This window comes from Akebia trifoliata, chromosome 4 (assembly GCF_017979445.1).
Source record: "Akebia trifoliata isolate Shusen 1 chromosome 4, ASM1797944v1, whole genome shotgun sequence".
Taxonomy (NCBI): Eukaryota; Viridiplantae; Streptophyta; class Magnoliopsida; order Ranunculales; family Lardizabalaceae; genus Akebia; species Akebia trifoliata.
In genome coordinates this window covers 35,408,510-35,429,502 of record NC_141378.1, presented here as the reverse complement: position 1 = coordinate 35,429,502, position 20,993 = coordinate 35,408,510, and the positions used below count along the sequence as shown (strand labels likewise).

The following is a 20,993-nucleotide window of genomic DNA, read 5'->3' as shown; positions in this document are numbered from 1 at the left end:
CTCCCAAAATATCATCAACCACCTCTTTAAATCCTCCATTCTCTTAAACCAAATACCATTTAATCTCAACCACCATCTTAAACTCACCTCACCAAACACTCCACCCAAATGGGTTGGGTATGATCCAAACCATTGGGTCAAAACTCACCCATTTAACCCCCCTTCCTTAAATACCTTCCAATCTCCTCTAAATTACACCCATTTCTCTCTCAAACTCATAACCATTCTACCCTTTTTCTTCACTTCACCCCATTATATCCCTAAAATAACTCCTCAACATCTATAAATACCCTCCTCCTCTTCCCAAAAATGGCCCCCAACTTCTCATTACAAAAATTCTCTCCAACTCTCTCTACTAACAACTATCACCCCTCTCACTAAGAAAAATCTCATCAATTCCCTCACACTAACCCTCCCCAAGTCTCATAAAAAAAAAACCACCTACTACACTCATCATCTCTTCTCTATTCCTTCAACCATACAAAAGTTGTATTTGCTTAAAATACTAAGGACTCAAGAAGACTCAAAGAAGAAGAAGAAAGAAGATACAAGGTGGGTTCAAAGCAACCCCCCCCCCCCTTTCTCTTCTACACCCTCTCCTCCTCCCTCTCCTATCACCCTCTCCCCTTCATTTTATTTTTTAGGATGAATGAACCCCAAGGCTAAAGATCCATAAGGGTCATTTCCATCAATGGAATGACCCTATGATCAAGCCGAAAATGAACCCCTATCTAGGGTACAAATGCACAACACGTGGCACATCGTTTTTCACATTTTTTTAAAAATCAAAATGACCGAGTTGAGTTGAGGTTACCACTATCTAGTGGGGAGAAAAGGGTGCCTAACACCTTCCCTTTTCTCCAACCGAGTCGCTTACCCGAATCTCAAGGGTTGATTCACCTTTATCTATCGAGAGTCACCAAATACAAAAAATGTCACATTTTCTATATAAAAAAATGCACATCGGGTGACCATTCACACCCACTTACAAAAATGAATGGTGGCGACTCCAAACCATCGTAGATAGGGTCATCGTAATGGCGAAATCCCGTGTCTACAATACCTATGCACCACAAAGCAAATATCAGAATAACAAATGCCCTGGCCATATGTGCCAAATGGCAATGCTATGCCTTTGCTTGGCCTTTTGCTCTTATGGCCAGGAAAATATCATATTTTGATTTCTTGTTTGATTGATTTTGATTGGTTTGATTGGGTCTCACTCAATTCATTGGAATTCTCTCAATTTGATCTCCGATACTAAATTCAAATGAGCTCTCATACTTGTTCGATCAAATTGGGGTTTCTACAGTGACAATTTTATTAATTTACATAATGACAATCTTGCTAAAATATAGTAAACTTTTGAGATCGTCACTTTATAATCAACATGATTGTCACTTTTAAAAAATGTATCAACGATCTCAATACTTTATATTAATGGGATAGCCACTTAAAAAACCTATGACACTAAGTGAAAAAGGTGTAAATTTGAGGCCAAGGTTTGTCGATTTTGCTTGAATTTAGCCCAATTCGATAGATTTTGATTTCAAATTTATCCATTTTCATTTAGTGCGATATCGCTATTCATATTTTGGGAATTAGAATGAACAATGAACTAGAATAGGAATTTCGTCAAAAGTTCAAAACATTAAAATGCATATATTTGACTTATAAAATTTGATGGGTCAAGGAGTCAAATTTTTTCATTGTCAGTTTTTTTTTTCAACAGGACGAAACCATCAAATTAATAGAGGATGGGAGGAATTTGATGGCTCTAAGCAATCAAATTTGGCAAACATTAAAATTTCCATGGCCTTGGGTTGTCAAAAATCAATTTCTAAAAGTCGTCGGCATTGGCCAGTCAAATTTTCCAGTTTTCAGGTTGTAGTCGATCACATTTTGAAAAAAAAATTCTTTCTTTTATAGGATATTATTAGTGACAAGACCATTCAACGGTCTGATAACATATTGGGATTATAAATGCTATCCTTACATATTATATTTCAATCAAGATATCTCTCCATATAATATTGGATTTGTTTTGGTACCCCCATGACCCAATCTAAATCCAATACTTTTATAATCCTATGCCACACAGAATTACTTTCTATGAGAAACACATGATGGGAATGGTGTTTGTGAGTTGTGACCAACTGAGATTTTCTCAAGCAGTAATTAAATGTTGAATTACCTAGATACCCTCACTTCTATTGAACTATCTACTAACAAATTAAGGTTGGCCATTGCTAAGGGGAGAAACAAAGTTAGGGTAAAACAATAAAACATCTACCTAGCTTGTAGTAACACTGTTTTGGAAATATTTTTTTTAAGAAAATTACTAAAAGAGGATTAAATATTTTAAAATTTTCAAAAAAGAATGTATATTTTAAAAAATATCAAAAACGAATTAAGTTGTTGGATAGTCCATTGTTTTAGTAACTCGTTGGATTGTCCAACATTTTAAATGGAGGCTAATTAGTAATGTGTTAAAGAAAATTATTAAAACGCTGTACAATCCAGCATTCCAATGTTTCAAGCATTCAAAGGGCATTTTTAGGGTCTGTTCTTTATAGAAGCCATCTCTAGTTCCAAAAACTGGCTTATGGAAGAAGCAGAAGCCTAAATCCTGAAAAGCCACATCCAGTAGAAGCTTGTTCGTTACAGAAGCACATAAGCCATAAATTGATGTTTGTTTGACAGTTTTTTATCGCTGGATTATAGTAAAATGACCAGAATACCCTTAATGTTGATAATGCACCCAAAATGCACAAAAAATGAGTAAAATACCTTAATAAATATATAATTACAATATATATAAATAAATAAATATATATATATATATATATATATATATATATATATTAAAAAATTAAAAAAATAATTATTTTTAATTTAAATAAATTTATAAATTTTATAGTTTTATCGAAATTTCAACAGCATCTCCTCTTAAAAATGAATATAGAATAAAGAAAATACCTGCATAATACACAATCCAACATCCATATAAAGATGAAGTGTGTTTTGGTAATAAAGTAGTGATGATGAATTACTTTTGATCTTGATAGTAAAGATGAAGGGTATTTTGATAATTCCCTTTTATTTTTTAAGGTTAAGTTTGATTGGAAACTTGATTAAAGATGAAGGGTATTTTGGTAAGTCCCTTTTATTTTTTAAGGTTAAGTTTGGTTGAAAATTTGACTAAAGATGAAGGGTATTTTGATAATTGGTAAAGATGAAGGGTATTTTGATAATTTCTTTTTATTTGTTAAGATTAAGTTTAGTTTGGCAATTTGATTAAAGATGAAAGGTATTTTGATAATTCTTTTTTATTTTTTAAAGTTAAGTTTGGTTGAAAATTTGATTAAAGATGAAGGATATTTTAATAAAAATGAAAGGTATTTTGGAAGATGAAGGGAATTTTGGTAAAGATGAAAGTATTTTGGTAATTTTCTTATGTTTTTTAAGGTTAAGTTTGATTGAAAATTTGATTAAAGATGAAAGGTATTTTGGTAATTCTCTTTTGTATTTTAAGATTAAATTTAGTTGAAAATTTGATTAAAGATAAATGATATTTTGATAAAAATGAATGGTATTTTGATAATTCCCTTTTATTTTTTAAGGTTAAGTTTGATTGAAAATTTGATTAAAGATGAAGGGCATTTCGAAAGATGAAGGGTATTTTAGTAATCTCATTTTATTTTTTAAGGTTAAGTTTGGTTGAAAATTTGATTAAAGATGAAGAGTATTTTGGTAACTATACTTGAACCGTTTTACGTTTGTGATTTCCTACAAAAGCCATTTGAAGGAGTCTCTCTTTGGCGACTTCTTTTAGGAACTACTTTTGGGATTTAATTGAAATCCATGAGAGCCAAAAAAGCCCAAACAAATATCATTTATCTAATTTTTTTTGGCTTAAAAGAAAAAAAAAACAAAAAAAACTACCTCTTGAAACTCAAAAAGACAGGACCTTAATAAATCAAAGTACTTTAACAGATTAAAATACTGGACGGTCCAACAAGTTACCAAAATGTTGGACTGCCCAGCGACTCAATTCGTTTTTGGTAATTTTTGAAAAGATAGATTTTTTTTTGTAAATATTAAAATATTTAACCCTTTTTTTTAAATAATTTTCCTTTTTTTTTTTTTTCTTTTTGCTAAGTCACTGTTTTGGGATATGTTTTACTTATCGATGGTATTCCCACACTTTGGGTGAGACTTACACCCACAGCCCCCTCAGAAAATCTTATGTGCTACTGGTTGAGTCGAGGATCAACTGAACTGTAGAGGGTGGCCCCAAGGAATTCATAACTTCGTAGGATTTCAAACACTTGATCTACCCTTCATAAAGAGCTTATCAAGGCCTGATTTTCCATTAGGCTTGATTTCCCTTGGGGTTCACCGTTTTGGGATACTATCCATAATTAATTAGCAAATATCAAGTTCCAAAAATTAACGTTGTCTTCGTTAGGTGATCTCTAGCCTAACAAGACTAAGCACCCATAGGAGTATATTATCACCCCATTTGGATATTAGGTTGAGATCTACATTCTTTGATAGGCCACAAGTAAAAGATTTGTGATTGCGTGTAGATAGTGCATACCTATAATTTGAAACTGGTCTAGTATTAGATTGAGTCAACTCGACTCAATTGAATTTCAGGTAGACCTGATACCAAAACTTATTTCAATCAACTTACCATGTGTGGGTGGTGCAACAAGCATGATACCAAGTTAGGTGCCATATTCACCCTCTTGATTCCAGGTGAGATGCTAGGACGACTTTAGACATTGTGTCACTCTAAGCACCGTGTCAAAAAAGGGGTTGATGTCAAATTGGGACTTGGACACATGGGATGGAAGCATTGGAAATGGAAAATGCTGGATTAACTTCGTTCAACATTATTGCGTTGATCTGGCAATGTGCAAACAATGATAGATTTCTTTCCATATATCTTGAGAAAAGAAATCTATGGTTCTCTGTGCACTGTCACGTCAGTGCAATGTAGAACGACTCGTAGGAAATTGGAAACAATATTGTACCGACTAGTATGCAATGGATCGTGTATAGTGTAAAACGTGTAAATTATCCTAACCATATACGAAAGTCAATTACAGAGGTATTTTTCTTTGGCTTATCTCGAACAATTCAAATCTCTTTGATGCTAGGCTCTCTTTCTCTGCGAACATGTTAGAAAACTAGTGTGGTACTTATCAAACACCTTCCGACACTCAAGTTAGAATTGAAGTTGTGAAAAGTAACAACCAAGGGCTTTGATCACCTTCTAAAAGTCTCTTTTTTTAAGGCATTCTTTCCTATTTATAGGTCAACCCCTTTCCTTAACTGTCCAATTTTCCACGTCACCCTCTTTCCTTATTCAATGAGAATTAGACATATTTTACTTCTAAATTCTTGGGCCTCTGAACCAAAAGCCCCTGTATAATATGAAATTCTCCCTTGAAGAAAAAATGTAATTGATGATATTTTAATGATCCCATGATTCTCAGGGTACCTTCCCAATTTGACTCAAAAGTAATAGGACAGCTCATCCTATTACTCTGCCATAGTTTGCCCCTCCCTTGCCTAGGGATAAGCAGACACTCATCTCGACTTAGCTACGCTATGTTATGTTGAGCAAAGTCAATGAATTCCTTAGGTGCCACACATTTGGGTAGTGTCAGATCCTACTTTGTCGCTAAATCATTCATGGATTCAAACATGTGTAAGGTCTAGATCCAATTCATATTTTATCATACATCAATAATAAATGTATTATTGGTGATTAGACAAAGGAGTGCAGTGGGCTCATCAAAACCATAATATCTCTAGATGATGATGATCTCAATCCAATCGGGGGAGTCCGATCTAGCGACCAGATTTCTAAATGAGAAAATCCTACTTAAAAGAGGAAACATCTTATTAAATATGATCCTTGGATGTGAAATGAACTGTTTAGGAGAGTTTTTCCTTAATCAACTCTTTTCTCAATTATCCACTAAAATCTTTAGGATGGATATTCCCATATCCCACGAATCATAGAAAAGAGATCGTAGAAGATAAGACTGTTATGAAAGGAGAATGTCTATAAAAAAAAAGAGATGATCTTTAAGAAGAAGGGCTTCTTGACTCTTCGTTGATTTGAGATCTAATATATTTACTCAGAGCACTTAGGCATTGGAGTCTCTCTGGCAATTAGTACAATGGTACCTTAGATTAGAAAAAGCTTATAGGAATCATCATTATTGTAAGAAATTCAAAGCAAAGATGGTCAAGAGAAAAAGATCTCTACAAATTGGATACAACATCTTAATTAATATGGATAATTTATGATTGGCTATAATGTTGTGGTTTGTTGAGACTAATACTACTGGTCAACAAGGAGGTATTGTAAATCAAGCCAGGTCTTCATGCCGTCAAGGTATTTTTGTAATTTCACTAATATTAGGTAAACCACTAGTTATATTTCATGTGGTATTTATATTTCTTGTTTTTGGTGTAAGGGTGTTGTAGAGGGAAATAACCACTCAATTATCTAAGCTATACACATGTCTAGGCCGGTTAAATGGTACCATATGCAAATCAGTATACGGGTGCTACCTAGCAGCAAGGCAGGCCAAAGTAGAGAGAGCCTAGTATGGCTATAAATGGCAGCACATCATTGAAAATGACCTAGTATGCTAAGCAGGGTGTAGACACCCCAATTTGAACGGGCCCTCCCCCACTCGAAAGGGCCCAAAAACAACAATCTTTCAATAAAATTGGCCAACGGGTCTCAAAAGCCTGAATCTCTCAAATATGACATTTTGATCAAACCGAGGCCCCTGAGACCTCCTAGTGGTCTAGTGGGCCCACCAAAAGGACTTGACCTACCCTACATCTCTCCAATCTCCACTGCATTGTTCCGCTCCCAAAGTAAAAATACTCGATTTATCGATAAATTCACCAAAGGGCCTAAAAAGTTCAATTTGCCAACACGTGGCATTTTGATCAATCCAATGATCCCCAAAATCCCTAAAAGGATAAATAAATGCAAAATGAGACTTGGGATACTCACCACTTTCCACAATCTTCACCACTCCGCTCCCAAATCAAAAATACCCCAAGCCCACGAACTCTCAACACACATAAAATGCGTTTTTCACCTTAATCCCTAACCTAAATTTAATCCCACATTACCTAAAACATACCCACCCTTGAAAACCTAATCCAAAATGACTCCAACTAATTCTTAAAATCCAAAACTTCCTAAAACCCAAGCCTAATACCCCTAAGCCCTTATCCATATCTAAACCATTAACCCTAACTCACAAACCACTACCCACATCAAACCAATCATCACTTTTTCATAAAAAATGACACATGTCATCACCTCATCTCACATCCTTCATCAAACAATCAACTCCCCCTAATCTACTATCATCACTCCTTACTACTAACCATCACCTTCCCCTAATCTACCCTTATCATTACCTACAAACCCATCTCTACAACCTAAACCTACACCCCTCCTCTCAAATTAAACACCCATTCTCTCCCATCAATTAAATTTAAATACCTAATCTCCACACATCTTGCCACATGTCACCATCTCCCTAACCTTCCCAACCACCCTCTTACACCCTCCATTCTCTTAAATCAAACACCACTCAATTACAATCATCCTCTTAAACACCCATCATCTCACTTCACCAAACACTCCACCCAAATGGTTTGGGTAAGATCCAAACCATTTGGATCAAAACACAACCCATTTACCTCCATTGCATAATTACCCCTCTCCTAACTCCTAATTTCATACCTCCCACCTTCAAAACTCATGTCATTCTCTACTCTCCCAACATTTCACTCCATTTTATCCCTAAAAATAACTCTCAAACTCTATAAAACCCCCCTCATTCTCAATTCTCACTACCTAATGAAAATTTGAGAAAAACCCCCAAGTTTCATAAGAAAAAAAATCTCTTTCTCTTCCTATAATACTCAACCCTCTAATCTTAACTCTCAATTCTCTCTTATTATCATACTCAATCCCTCAATTCTCCCAATTTATCAACTCAATCATCAACCATCAAAAGACTAACTCATTATCATATCAAGATAAAAAAAGAAGACTCATATTTTGGGAGGATAAAGAAGATCAAATCAAGTTCAAGGTGGGTTTGGGACAAAAATCACCCCCCTTCTCTCCTCCCCACTTTCCTCTTCTACTTCTCCCCTTCTCTATACCTACACATACACATCAATGGCTTGAACCATCAAAGGACCCCTTTTTCAAGAAGGGTGCCCTCAATGGTTTGAATCAATATTAAAGTCCCTCATACTTGATGGCACATTTTGGATTTTTCGATTTCCTTTTATTTTATTTTTATTCTCAAGAATGGATCGAATCCGAGGTTACCACCATGGTGGATGGAGTAGGGTGCCAACACCTTTCCTACTCCATAAAATGAGTCCCCTTACCTAAAATCAAAAGTTGGACCAAATGAGTCATATCTGTATGAGTCACAAAATGTCAAAAATGACATATTTTTCAAAAAATGTAATCCGGGTGACCATTCACACCCATTTCAAATATGAATGGTGGCGACTCCAAAATCCCCCAAAGTGGATGATATATTCAATGTTGAATAAATCACGTGTCCACACAAGGCATACCTGGTTAAAGAATATCTATAATCTTGATACATGTACGTTAAGCCCAGAGATCTCGGAAGAGATCTCTCTAGTATAGTATAGTCAATCCAAAAGATCCCCATTCCGTTTATGATTCCAAAGAATCAAGGGATTCCTTGGGATCACCCCCCATGAGAAGGGGAAAGCCTAATTTGCAGTAAGGATTTATAAATAACATTATTTTTACTAAGGAGATGATCTTTTAACGAATTGGAGGTCTAACCAGTTCTTTAGACTACTCCTTTGCTTTTCTAACTTGAGCGTTGGAGTGATTTTGGCAGGTACTACGCCAACACGAGGAGGAAGGTGACAGGAGCAATTTTGGATCTGTGAGGTAGAATCCATCAACACCATCAATTGGATTTTGGTCGCACAGGTGTAATCTGTAACTATAAGTTTTCTCTTCATAGTGGAATCGGTGTGATCTGTGGACATACCTCAATCTTAAGAGAACCATGCAAAATTTGTATTTTTTTGTGTGATTGCATCTTATGATTGATTTTTTTTCTATTTGTTTTCTTGGTTCAAATGTACCTATTTTTCTTTACATATAGTAGATACTTAGTCAATTGATCAAGCAACAAATGAAGATGTAGATCCTACTCTACGACTTCTCCTACTAGGAGCAAGATCAGTGTCATTTATACTAGTTGAAGATTGGATCGCGAGCCATGGCCTGTACAAGTCATGTGAGACAAACAATAAAGTACAAAATTGACTCTCAAAAGGACTACACTCCTATTGGATGGAAATGCAAATGAATGGTCATTTTGCATGGTATAGGCGATTGTTGGAGTCACCCAATTGAAAGGCTTCCACATAGACAAACCTTATCCACTTCATATTTTTGGATATGTGTGGCACATAGTGTAGACGCCTCTTTACAACATTGGTACTTAGTAGAACTCTTTTGTGACCATAAGTCAACTAGAAAACTACACAAAATCAAATTGCAAAAGAATTGAATTGGATACTCAACCAAGTTACACATTTAGTTTTTTGAAAAGTAAATGTAATTCTTAATTTTAGATATTAAAAAATATTTTTAATTAACATATTTATGTTTGCCTTTCTCAAGTAGAGAAAAAAGTCATTAGTGAAATCAATGGACATTCGAGTTTTAAAACAAAGTTTCATACTAAGAGGGTGGGTCAACACCACATTTCACTAAGGGTGTTTTACAAAGATGGACATAATTATTTCAAAAATTACATAACCAAATATTCTAATTTTGAAATATATATATATATGGGAAGCATTTAGAGGCTTAAAGAGCCCCAAACATTTTTCAAAATTGGGGTTAGAAGTTTCATAATATGCTGATTTTTTTGTGAGGATGATCTCTATGGTGAAGAGAAGAGATCATCCTCATAAAAAATCAGCTCATTCTAAAACTTCTAACCCTAGTTTACAAGTTGATGAATCGTGGACCGTCTGATTTTTATAAATCACTTTTGATGAGGTTAAAAGTTTCAGAATGGGCTGATTTTTTGAGGATGATCTCCTCATCACAGATATTATCCTCACAAAAAATCAGCCCATTCTGAAGTCTCTAACCTATACATTGAAAAAAATGTTTGGCTCTCTTTAGGGTCTCCGAACACCACCCATATATATATATATATATTTATTTATTTATTTATTCTTCCAAGTATGTGGAAGAGTATCTACTCAACTCAATTGAGCTATATGCTACATTGAGCAAAGTTGTCTAGCACCTTAGGCACCACAGGGTTAAGCAATGTTGGAAGCTTTCCCATCCAGTCATGAAATCCTACCTGGACATGGACACATATAGGATTCATATTCAGTCCGACTTCTGTCATGTATAGTATTCATTATCTCAACACTCTTTTCGACACAATAATTATAGTTAAACTATCATTAGTATGATTTAGATGAAAATTGTGATCACCTCAATCACATTAAAAAGTCACCTATCTAATATTACACCATTAAGTCCTCATTCCGCCACTCTCCCTTCACACACCCACATAAATCTATATAATAATAACACAATTGTAAGATCCACAATTGTTAAAGTTTTGTGAAAGATAAAATGTTCATTAGTTATAATTTTGTGGGGATAAACATTCTATAAGTTATATTTTTTGTGGGATCCACTTAATTTTTTTCTTCTTCTTCATCTCTTTTAACTTTATTATTATTATATTTTCTCTTTGGCTCATTTATTATTTTTTCATCTTTTATCCTTTATCCTCAAATTTTTAATAATACCCAACTCTCCTAAACCCCGAAGAGGATGCAAGACAAGGGTGAATTCTGGTAAATAATAAAACAAAACAAGAAAAAAAAACAAACAAAAATAATAATTTAAAAAAAAAAAAAAAAACAACCCTATCGGTAGGATCATCCTATTTGAATTATTCTTGAATGATTTTTTTTAGGTGGGACCTGTTAAGTGTGTGGGATCCATCTGCGTGATATACACCACCAATATTGCATCTTACAATACGCGTTTTAGGCAGCATGGTTAATTTTTCATGGAAGGAAAAATATCTTACTCAAATTTCAACGGAGTCTATTATGTTTTGAGAACGAATCACGAAACAACTGGCTTTGTCCGAACGTATAAACCGCCACAACAGTAAACGTTGTTTTCTATCTCGGGAACCAACGCTGCTTGACTAACGTGTGGACGGACAGTTCATTGCTATAGTGAGCGGTGATGACAGACGTCTCAGTTTTGAAAAGAACTCCCTTTCTTATTTTAACTTTTACGGGACCATCCTAGCAATAAGAAGACAATTGTATAGTCTTTTTCATTTGATTTTTCACATTGTCGTGTAACACATTTAACAAAGTTGTCAATTATTTTGTAATCATATAGTCTTTAAGAGATGCTTATCGTTTGGTGGTCTTATCCCGTACAACCATGGTTTCAAAGCTCGGTTTGACGTCTAGTCCCATACGGGACAACTCGTCTTAGATGAGACAATTCATGTAACTCGATTTATAATAATTAATTACATATATATAAATTAAAATAATTATAATTTTAATAAAATAAGATAGATTGAAAAATATTTAGTCATAGAATCATGCTTTAGTTATATAATAAATATTTAAAGGGGTAGCTTTCTTTTTGACAAAATCTTAGACAAAGCATTTTGTCTTATACAGGTTAAAAGTTTCGGAGTAGGCTGATTTTTTGTGAGGATGTTATCCATCATGAGAAAATCATCCTTACAAAAAATCAATCAATTCTAAAATTTCAAACCCTAATTGATAAGTTGAAGAATTGTGAATCGTCAATTTTTTACCATTAATTTGTAATCACTTTTCATGCAGTTAGAAGTTTCAGAATTGACTGATTTTTTGTAAGGATGATCTACTCACTAAAGATATCAACCTCACAAAAAATCAGCCCATTCCAAAAAAAAATTAGCCGTATAAGACAAAACTTTGTCTAAAATATTGTATAGGATTTTGTCAAAAGAACGCCACCCATATTTAAATTCTAATTTTTTATTTTATTTTAATCAAAATCTATAAAATCCCGATTGACTTTGCCCAGATTTTCAAAATATCGTCCGAGACATCTCACTTATCTTGTGGGATGATGTGAATGTTGAGACACGGTGTATATTCATATTGTTGCTGAATGGGACTGAGATGACCTAGACGAATCTCGGACGAGATTTAAAACCATGTGTACAACACACACACAAGAAAAAAACAAAAAAAATCTTTTCGGCTCAGTTCAATGGTAGGGAATTTGTTTTAAGGGAATGCAAATTTCTTGAAAAATTTGTCATGAGAAAATTAATTCAACCCGACAAATCATAAAAAAGTAGTCGGTTTTTAATAGAGTTTAAAGAGTCATGATAAATTGACTCGAAATTCACTCGTTTGACTTGCCATGTGCACATCACCATAGGCCTTTCTCTTTGTGGTACACAATGAAAAAGATCTATGGTTCTATACAGATGCCATGTCAAGCGAGTAAATTTCAAGTTAGTTTTTTGAGTCAAATTATCATTAGTCTATTTTAAAATTTGTTGAGTCAAACTCATCTGAGTCGACTCAATTGGACTTTAGATAATTCAACTCCAAAATTCAATACAACTAACTAACCAAATGGACTTGGAAAATCATCAGGTCAACTCAAAATGCACATAATCCAGTTGGAAGCTTGACCAAATTATTGGGTCATATTATATTTTGTCATGAAGAACAAAAAAAAAAAATTATTTATTTTTAATATTATTTTTTAAGTAATTATTGTATGAGCAAAAGATGGTATCAAACACGTGACACTACAGCATGTACATGTTAAGTTTATGTAATTTTCTTAAACAAATTCCTTAAGCCATATATCTTTATTTGAATGAATATAAAATTGCATAAAATGGCTTGTTTAGTCATGTTTCAAGTTATTGTGCTTTTTTCCTATTTGGTTAGTCTACATTAAATACCAATTCGTTTATTGTTGGGTGAAGTTATTATAGGATAACAAGGATGCATAGCATAACGCACGCACTCACACATGTCAAGCCAGACTGGGTTATGGTGACGGGACTTAAGTATGGGCCACATGTAGACTTTGTCTAATGAATACTATTTTTTTTATCTAAATATTTCAATCTCCTTTTTATAAAATTCATTTTGTAATCTAGTTCTTGAAATAATTTCTTTTTCCAAACTGTTCCTTGAATAAAGTAGTTTTAGGTATCTTAGAAGCATTTTTAAGGTAAGGTTGTGGGTGTGTTATGCATTTTATTAGCGTTCTTTATATATTCCTCTAAAAGGAAGAATTTCCTGACCATTTGGCAAATACCACAATTAAGAAGACTCCTTCATATCCATGAAAATCTCACCAACCTAGACTTCGATTGGTTGATGCCCAACGGAGATTGACTCCATTAGAAATATTGTTCTCCCGGATGACGAGTAACAAAGAAGGAAAAAAAAAAAGGTAATTAGGTTTTTAGAGGGAACTAGAAGGCTTAATATGGAACAACCGGAGTGAAATTGAAGAGTGAAGAAGAAATTTGAGAGGTTTTGTGAAGAAATTCTCAATTTAAGCAGAAAAGAATTGGGAAAGAATCAACAGGATGCTGAAATGTGGTAAAAGATCCAACAGTGAAAATGAAGAAGGCCAACCTCATTATTGCAATGATTTTAAAGATCAACTTTGTGAGTGTTTGAAAGATATCGCTTCAAAGCAGTTGCCGCCTTTAAAATACACAAATGAACTGTGAAGTAACACACTTCTACATGGATCTCCAAGCAACAAAAAAACACGCTCTTCGTTATGACAAGAGTGAGAAGTTGTATAGGAAAAATGATGCAACTAATCATATAGGTATGGTTTCGTAAAGGTATCAGGCCATTGGCCAAGACCGATACGAAACATTGACTCTAAAACATTAAATGTTTCAGTAAAGTATAAGAATGCATTGATTTGTATCGGCCAATAACATATCGGTTTTTTCATTAACAGAAACATTCAATCGGTATGACATTTTAAACCTTGCATATAGCTACACGTCACCTTGAGATTCATATTGAGCAGGAGTATAAGTAGGCGCAAGTCCCGTGTAAGGAAACTCACTAAAACTAGGGAAAAAATTAAACCTTAAGACAATTGAACCTAAGATCAACTTAAGTATCGAAGACTTTTTGATAGATGCTACAACGATGCCCTATGACAACAAAGACAACTCTAGAAATAAAATTGGGCATGATATATTGGTAGTCTAGAGGTGTCTTTAAGATCAACGAATATTCATAGGTACACCAAGCGATGGAGTTGGAGTGCCAAACCTGAGAGTTAAGAGTTTTGGACTAGTCCAACCCAGAAAGTCCAACTTAGCCTTCCATAACCTAATTCAGTATGTTTAAGTTGGTAAGTAATAAGAAACATCAAACATATAATAATACCAAATCCATCAAAGATGATGTACCTCAGTTTTAGCAAGCATTTGAATTCTATCAAACGTAAAGGAAATCTAAGTTGGGATTGAAAATAACCAAGCCAAAATGGAGGAAGAAAACGTGATGGTGCATTAGGGAGTATGAGAGGAAGTGAAGTGCTTTAGGTAGGCATCAGCCAAAATGTTGCCCAGTTTTATCTGGGACTCCGTGGTGAGGTGGAGATTATCCTCCAGTAGTGGTAATCCTTTAGCGTCCACACACACTACGTTAGGGAGATCGATTCCAAGTTGCGCTTCTCTCACTTTCTCGATGAATCTCTCATCCCCGGATGCTATCGCAACCTGCATGAAACGTGTGTGAGTTCAGGATGAATGATAGTAAATACAACCATAGTTTTAAAATTAGAACCTCGACTTGGAAGTCCATTGAGTAATTTAAAAAAAAAATTGTGAGTTGAGCTGGACAAGTCAAATAAAAACATTAAAATTTTATAAGGGTAATTTGGATATACCCCACCTTACACCATGTTTGGTAATATTTGAGAACCCTTGTTTTCAAACTGATAACCCTTGACCTCAGTCTCGACTGAGAAACTACCAAAAACTGACTAAAATGCTCCTATCTTCAACTTTTAACCAAATACCCATGATTTTCCCTCAAGACCAATCACCTTCAACCTAAGTTAAAACTTTGTACCCCTCCCTCCTCTTCAACCATAAGGTCCAAAATAGAAAATGATAGAATCATGGTCCAATCAAAGGAAATTAAAATATGACCATATAGCAACTTTCCTCTAGAGGCACCTAACTTTCAAAATGATCTAAAAAGGCATCTAACTTTCCAAATTTAAAACTAAAACAAGGGGAGCCTTATAGAAAAATTAACATAAACAGAACCTTATCATCTCCAGTTCAAACCTTGCCTTCAAGATTGTTCAACAACAAACTTTGTAAACTTCTCCTGTAGAGGATGGGGTGATTTCCAAGTGATGGCCTCCAGAGACAAGGTGGCACATTGAACAAGGACCTCAGTTATTTCTATATTTCAACATTTGATGAAGTGGTGGTCAAGTAGAGCATATGGCTGAAATTTAATTTCTCCATTTGATGCAGCGTGTGGTAGCTAGTTTTGTGTGATTAAATTACTCAATTACTTTTTCATGTGTGAAACATGAAATGTGGGATTTGGATTCTTTTGGGAGGTTGAGTTGATATGCAACTGGTCTGATACATTCAACACCTTATAGGACCCATAAAATGAGGAGAGAGTTTTATAAGGATGCAAGGACTTTTATCCAGGCTTGCCTGTAATCTCCCGAATACCTAATCATCCACTTTAAATTCTCGTTCACAATAATGTTTATCAACTTCTTGTTTCATGCTAATTATCCTTGAGAAATTGCATGATACCTCTCTATCCCACAAATCATAGTTCAATGGATGCACATCTGATGATTCATGAGTATAGGTGGTGATGAGGAGCAATGGACACTTATACACGGTCTCAAATGGAGTGATTTTTGTAGCAAGTGATAGGACGAATTGTACCACCATTCTGCCGATGGAAATCCAACGAATCCATTCCTTGGGTCCATCACCTATAAAGCATCACAAATATTTTCCAAGCATCGACTGACCACCTTAGTCTTACTATTGGTTTGGGGATGATGAGCAGTGCTCACATTCAGTCGAGTCCCTTTTCCAAAAAGTGCTTCTAAAAGACAAGGTCTCGATCATTGACAATAAACTATGACACCCATGCAATTTAAAATATTCTCGATGAATAGCTGAGCAAATATAGATGTTGTGTACAGTTGGGACAAGGAAGAAAAGTGGACATAATCCGTTAAGTGATGTACGACCATGAATATCATATGTTTCCCTTGCAAATGTGACAACCTATCTACAAAATCAATTGATATATCTGTCCACAGTTGTGACAGAATGGTTAATGGTTGAACCAAACCTGGACATCCTATTATCTCTCCCTTGTTTCTTTGAAAGACTTCACACATTTCCACTAAGTGTTTGATTTCCTTTCACAATACCTTTTAGTAAGTCGGTAAGACATATTTGTATATGCGATGCAATTTTGAATGACCTGCCGCAGGTGAAACATGAAACTACTACAGTAGATTAATTTATTGGGTCAAGTTGGGTAGAAAAACTATCCATCTTTATACCTGAGATCCATTGTATCCCAAGTATTGTGATGAATAATAGACCTTGATGCAGTCTATGAATTACCTGGCATTGTAGGATTGCAAGCTCACTCTCAACGAATTTTGTCGAGGGCATTATATATATATATATATATATAAATCACGATATCAATCACATTCTCCACATAGACAATTTTGTAGTCATAGCCCAATAATATTTAAACTAACCTTTGACGCTCCACAAATGAAATCTCTTGCTCTAGAATGTACTTAGCTTTTATGATAAGTTTTCATCTGAAAGTGGTGATGAATAAGGTACGACCTCCAATTAGTAACTACATGAATTATATAATGCCAACATATCCTTGTCATAAACCAACATACCTTGATGTTGTTGCACTAACTCCTTGGTCGTTAAAATGAGTGATTGACTCTTCTCCATCAAAACTAGAGTTATCTCAATGCCTGAAGCATCACATTCATCACAAAGTGTTTGTTAAAATTGGGAAAGGCAAACACTAGTGTGGTTGACATTGCCTTCCTTAACTTCTTGAAAGCTTCATCAACATCTGAATCCCATTGTAATGCATCTTTTTGTATTAGGACAGTTAAGAGTTGATTAATTTTTTAAATAATTCTACACAAATTATTCAGTCCAAGAAAATCTTGTAATGCTATAACCATTTTGGTCTAGGTTCTTCCACCATATCCTTAATCTTCAAGAGACCTACTGCCATTCTTTCTTTAGAGACAATATGGCCTAGGTACCCCACCTCAAAATGAGTAAAACAACATTTGGAATTTTTTACCAACAAGCAATACTCCCTTAGGATTGAGAGAGTGATTAGTAAATGACGTAGATGATCCAACCAAGAGGAAATAAATATGAGGATATAGTCAAAAAATACTAAAATGAACTTACAAACATATAGTCAAAATATGTAGTTCATTAGCTTGAAATGTGGGTGGGGTATTTATCAACCTAAAAGGCATCAACAAAACTCACAATGTCTATCATCAATCTCGAAGGTTGTCTTTGGTATGTCTGCTTCATGCACTGGAACCTAGTGGTATTCCAAAGTAGGTCCAGCTTTGTGAAGTATTGGGCACCCCTAGGTCATCCAATAACTCATCAATAATTAGGACATGATTTTTGTATTTTACAATTATATATTCAATGAACGATAGTCAACGTGCATTTGCCGAGGCTAGCTTTGTTTTGCGAACCAACAAGACCAGAGAAGAGTGCGTGTTGACAATAGGGCATATGATTCCAATATTGAGCACCTCGCATATTATTTTATCTATCTCAATTTTTTGTATGTAGGGATAATGGGATGGCCTAAAATTTTAAGTCCCTTGCCCAGAAGCAATGGTTTGTGATGGTCATGAGAATGATTGGGTGTAGTCATTTTGATTCATCAAAAACATCAAAGTTAACTTCAAATTGGTTAGAGTCTTCCACAGGACAGGCAAGCCACTCGGCAAGAGTTGAATAAAGGAAGTTATCAATGTTTCCTAAGTCAATCAAGATTATCAAGTTGTCGTTTGATGTAACATGTGACTCACATGGTCTAAATAAAATAAGCCCCCAATGCATGGACACAAATTTCCATTGTATCATCACCATTGGCGGCATTAATTCCTTCACTCATACCTTCTTGAAAATGTTCATTCAACACCTTTGACTGACTTGATCATCAAAAGCCTTTTTTTATTTGCAGTAGTGACCTCTTTACTACTTCTCATCACAATGCTAATAAAGGCCTTTTGTTATCCGCTCCTTGAATTCCTGCTATGCAAGTTGCCTGATCGGTATATTTTTGGATGGAGCAAACATTTTTGTTGGATTACCCATTGTTTGCACTTGGATGGGGGAGGGGCATGAACAACGATCTTTTACTTTGACACATCTAGGGTAGCTCAAACAATGTGAGACCAAGTTAATCCTTAACCCGTAAGCTCTATCCAAATTTAATAGAACCTTCGTTCAATCAAAGGCCATTCTAGACAAACTACAAAGGAAGAAAATGAAAAAAAGAGAAGATGATATCAACCACTTGAAGGGGATTAGACTTCCAAGCCTAAAGGAAAAGTAAACTTGTCATTTCTCAACGTGATAAATGTGACAACTCTTACTATAGCAACTTGCCTTTAGAGGTTTCGAACTTTCAAAATTACCTATATAAGCACCAAACTTTCAATAACTCCAAAGCTAAAACAAACCGAACCTTGTAAAAAACTAACATAAACAGAACGTTATAAGATATTTGGGTAAAAAATCAAGGGTTTTGTAAGTCAGGTTTCACAACCAACTCTGTAAATTTTCTATCTGACTCAAACTAATTTACAATTGCAAGTTGAGCAGGACGAGTTTTAAAACTTTGAATGTGCAATCCAAAAATATTATCCAATGCCACATGGTTGTAGAGGACAAAATCCTATGAACTTTGGAAAAAAAAATTTTGAATTTTATTTTTTATTTTTCTGAGTTTTTCTTTGAAATCTAGAGGGCTGTGATGTTGGATTGCCAATGTGATAATCCATTTGAGCTCAAAGACCTTAGTAAGACTTAAAATCTTACCAAGTTAGTAAAACGATTTACTAATTCAACTTTCCCGGGTCGACTCGTGACCCAGTAAGCACAATTTCTTAAACATTTTTACAGCAATGTAACTAGTCCATAATACATACTAACCTGTATAATTGGGAGAGAAGGGCATCCGAGATCAGATCTCACATCTCGGATAAATGCCTCCATGTTTCCCTTATACGTGTCAGCAACGTGTTCAGATCCCGTGTCACTCTCACCCTGATACCACAATATAGCTTTGATCTGTCCACCTCCGTTGATCGACTCTCTCGCTCTCTTCACCATATTCTCGTAAAGATGGCGTCCTCGCTCCCACTCCTTTATTGTGGTTCCACCCACAGCGCACGGAACCAGACCTACGACTTGCAGGTTCGGATCGTGGGTTCGAATCGCTTTGGTGAATGGCATGCCGGGTCCGATCCCACACGTTTTCTTGGAATCGATGTCGAAATGCAGAGGCTCACGTGCTTCCTCCCATTGCAAATTGGCGTTTAATCGAAGGATTTGAGGGTCAGGTTGGGACTCAGGAGGAACGAATCCGTCCCATTTTTTGGGTTTTCCGCTTACGCCTCCTCGACCAGCCATGTTGCTCTGACCAGATAAGATGAAGATCTGTTTGATATCGATAGTGGTTTCGCAGTTATTCGAACAATCGATTCCCTTGTCCATTTCCATCTTTGTTTCTCTGCTCATTCGTCTCCTCAGCTAACTAAGGAGAGTTGTGCTATTTGATGGCAAAAGCGGAGATATCAATACCACGCGCCAACGCTGTGGTCACACGTTGACGACATTACTCATAAATGATTGGGGTTGGCAGCATCATGGTCTCGTCTCGTCAATGTCAAATACCGAGTCGTCTGGGACGAGTTTTTCAATATGTTTAAAATGTCTCAATCAAGAAAATGAAAAATGAATATGAGATTTTATAGCTCGTCCGAAAAATTGACTTTGTCATGCTTGATAGTGAGGCAACTTTGGTGATACGTCTCGATCTCTGGCGAGTTTTGAAATCATAGGTGGTATGTGCAAACTCACCTGTTTCATGCATGATTTTTAAATTCCTCCGAGATCGAGACGTATCGTTCGAGTTAATTCGGTATCGAAATTCAACGAGACCAATTCACAAAGTGTTATGAGACGATCGTGTATCGTGAGATAAGCGAGTTGTTTTAGACGATATTTTTGATCATCTCGGGTGATACGAACGAGACAGTGCAATAATGATTTAACTCGCGAGTTAAACGAGACGTATCAGACGAGATTTTGAAAATCTTGTCTGAGTTAATTGATACAAACGAGTTAAAGCCTCAACCCTCAATTCTTTCACTCCCAAATCGATTTTTTTTTAATTATATATTTTTTTGGATTTATTTTTATAGGAATTATTTCTAAATTTTTTCAGATTTTTTAAATGGTTAAAAACCATTGTCTCAATGTTGAACGAGACGAGACGTATCGTCTGAGTCAACTCGATATTGGAACTGAACGAGACGAAACGTAATACCGAGTTTAAAAACCATAGTTTCATGTGGGTCTTCTAATTTAAAAGAGAAACATTTTCTTAATTAACTTAATAAAGATTTGAGCCTTACAAAGGGTTGTTTTGCTCAACTGGATTACCACCTCAGCAATCGAACACGACAGCCCTCTAAGTTGCTTCCAATA

General features: G+C 35.2%; 1 protein-coding gene across 2 annotated transcripts; it reads right to left on the bottom strand.

Moving 5' to 3' along the window:
• Positions 1 to 14,497: 14,497 nt before the first annotated feature.
• On the bottom strand, positions 14,498 to 20,120 carry LOC147404799 (carbohydrate esterase, putative (DUF303)). 2 transcript variants are annotated; one of them, XR_015177948.1, is made up of 3 exons: positions 19,434 to 20,120; positions 14,604 to 14,915; positions 14,498 to 14,523 (listed from the first exon to the last, which is right to left on the bottom strand). XR_015177948.1 is itself a non-coding variant. In XM_086440885.1 (2 exons), exons 1-2 carry the CDS (start codon positions 20,019 to 20,021, stop codon positions 14,706 to 14,708), a joined length of 798 nt encoding a protein of 265 aa, XP_086297011.1. In that variant the 5' UTR covers positions 20,022 to 20,120; the 3' UTR covers positions 14,498 to 14,705. The 2 variants fall into 2 exon arrangements, 1 of the variants encoding a protein (XP_086297011.1); XM_086440885.1 differs by having other exon boundaries at positions 14,498 to 14,915.
• Between the last annotated feature and the right edge of the window lie 873 nt (positions 20,121 to 20,993).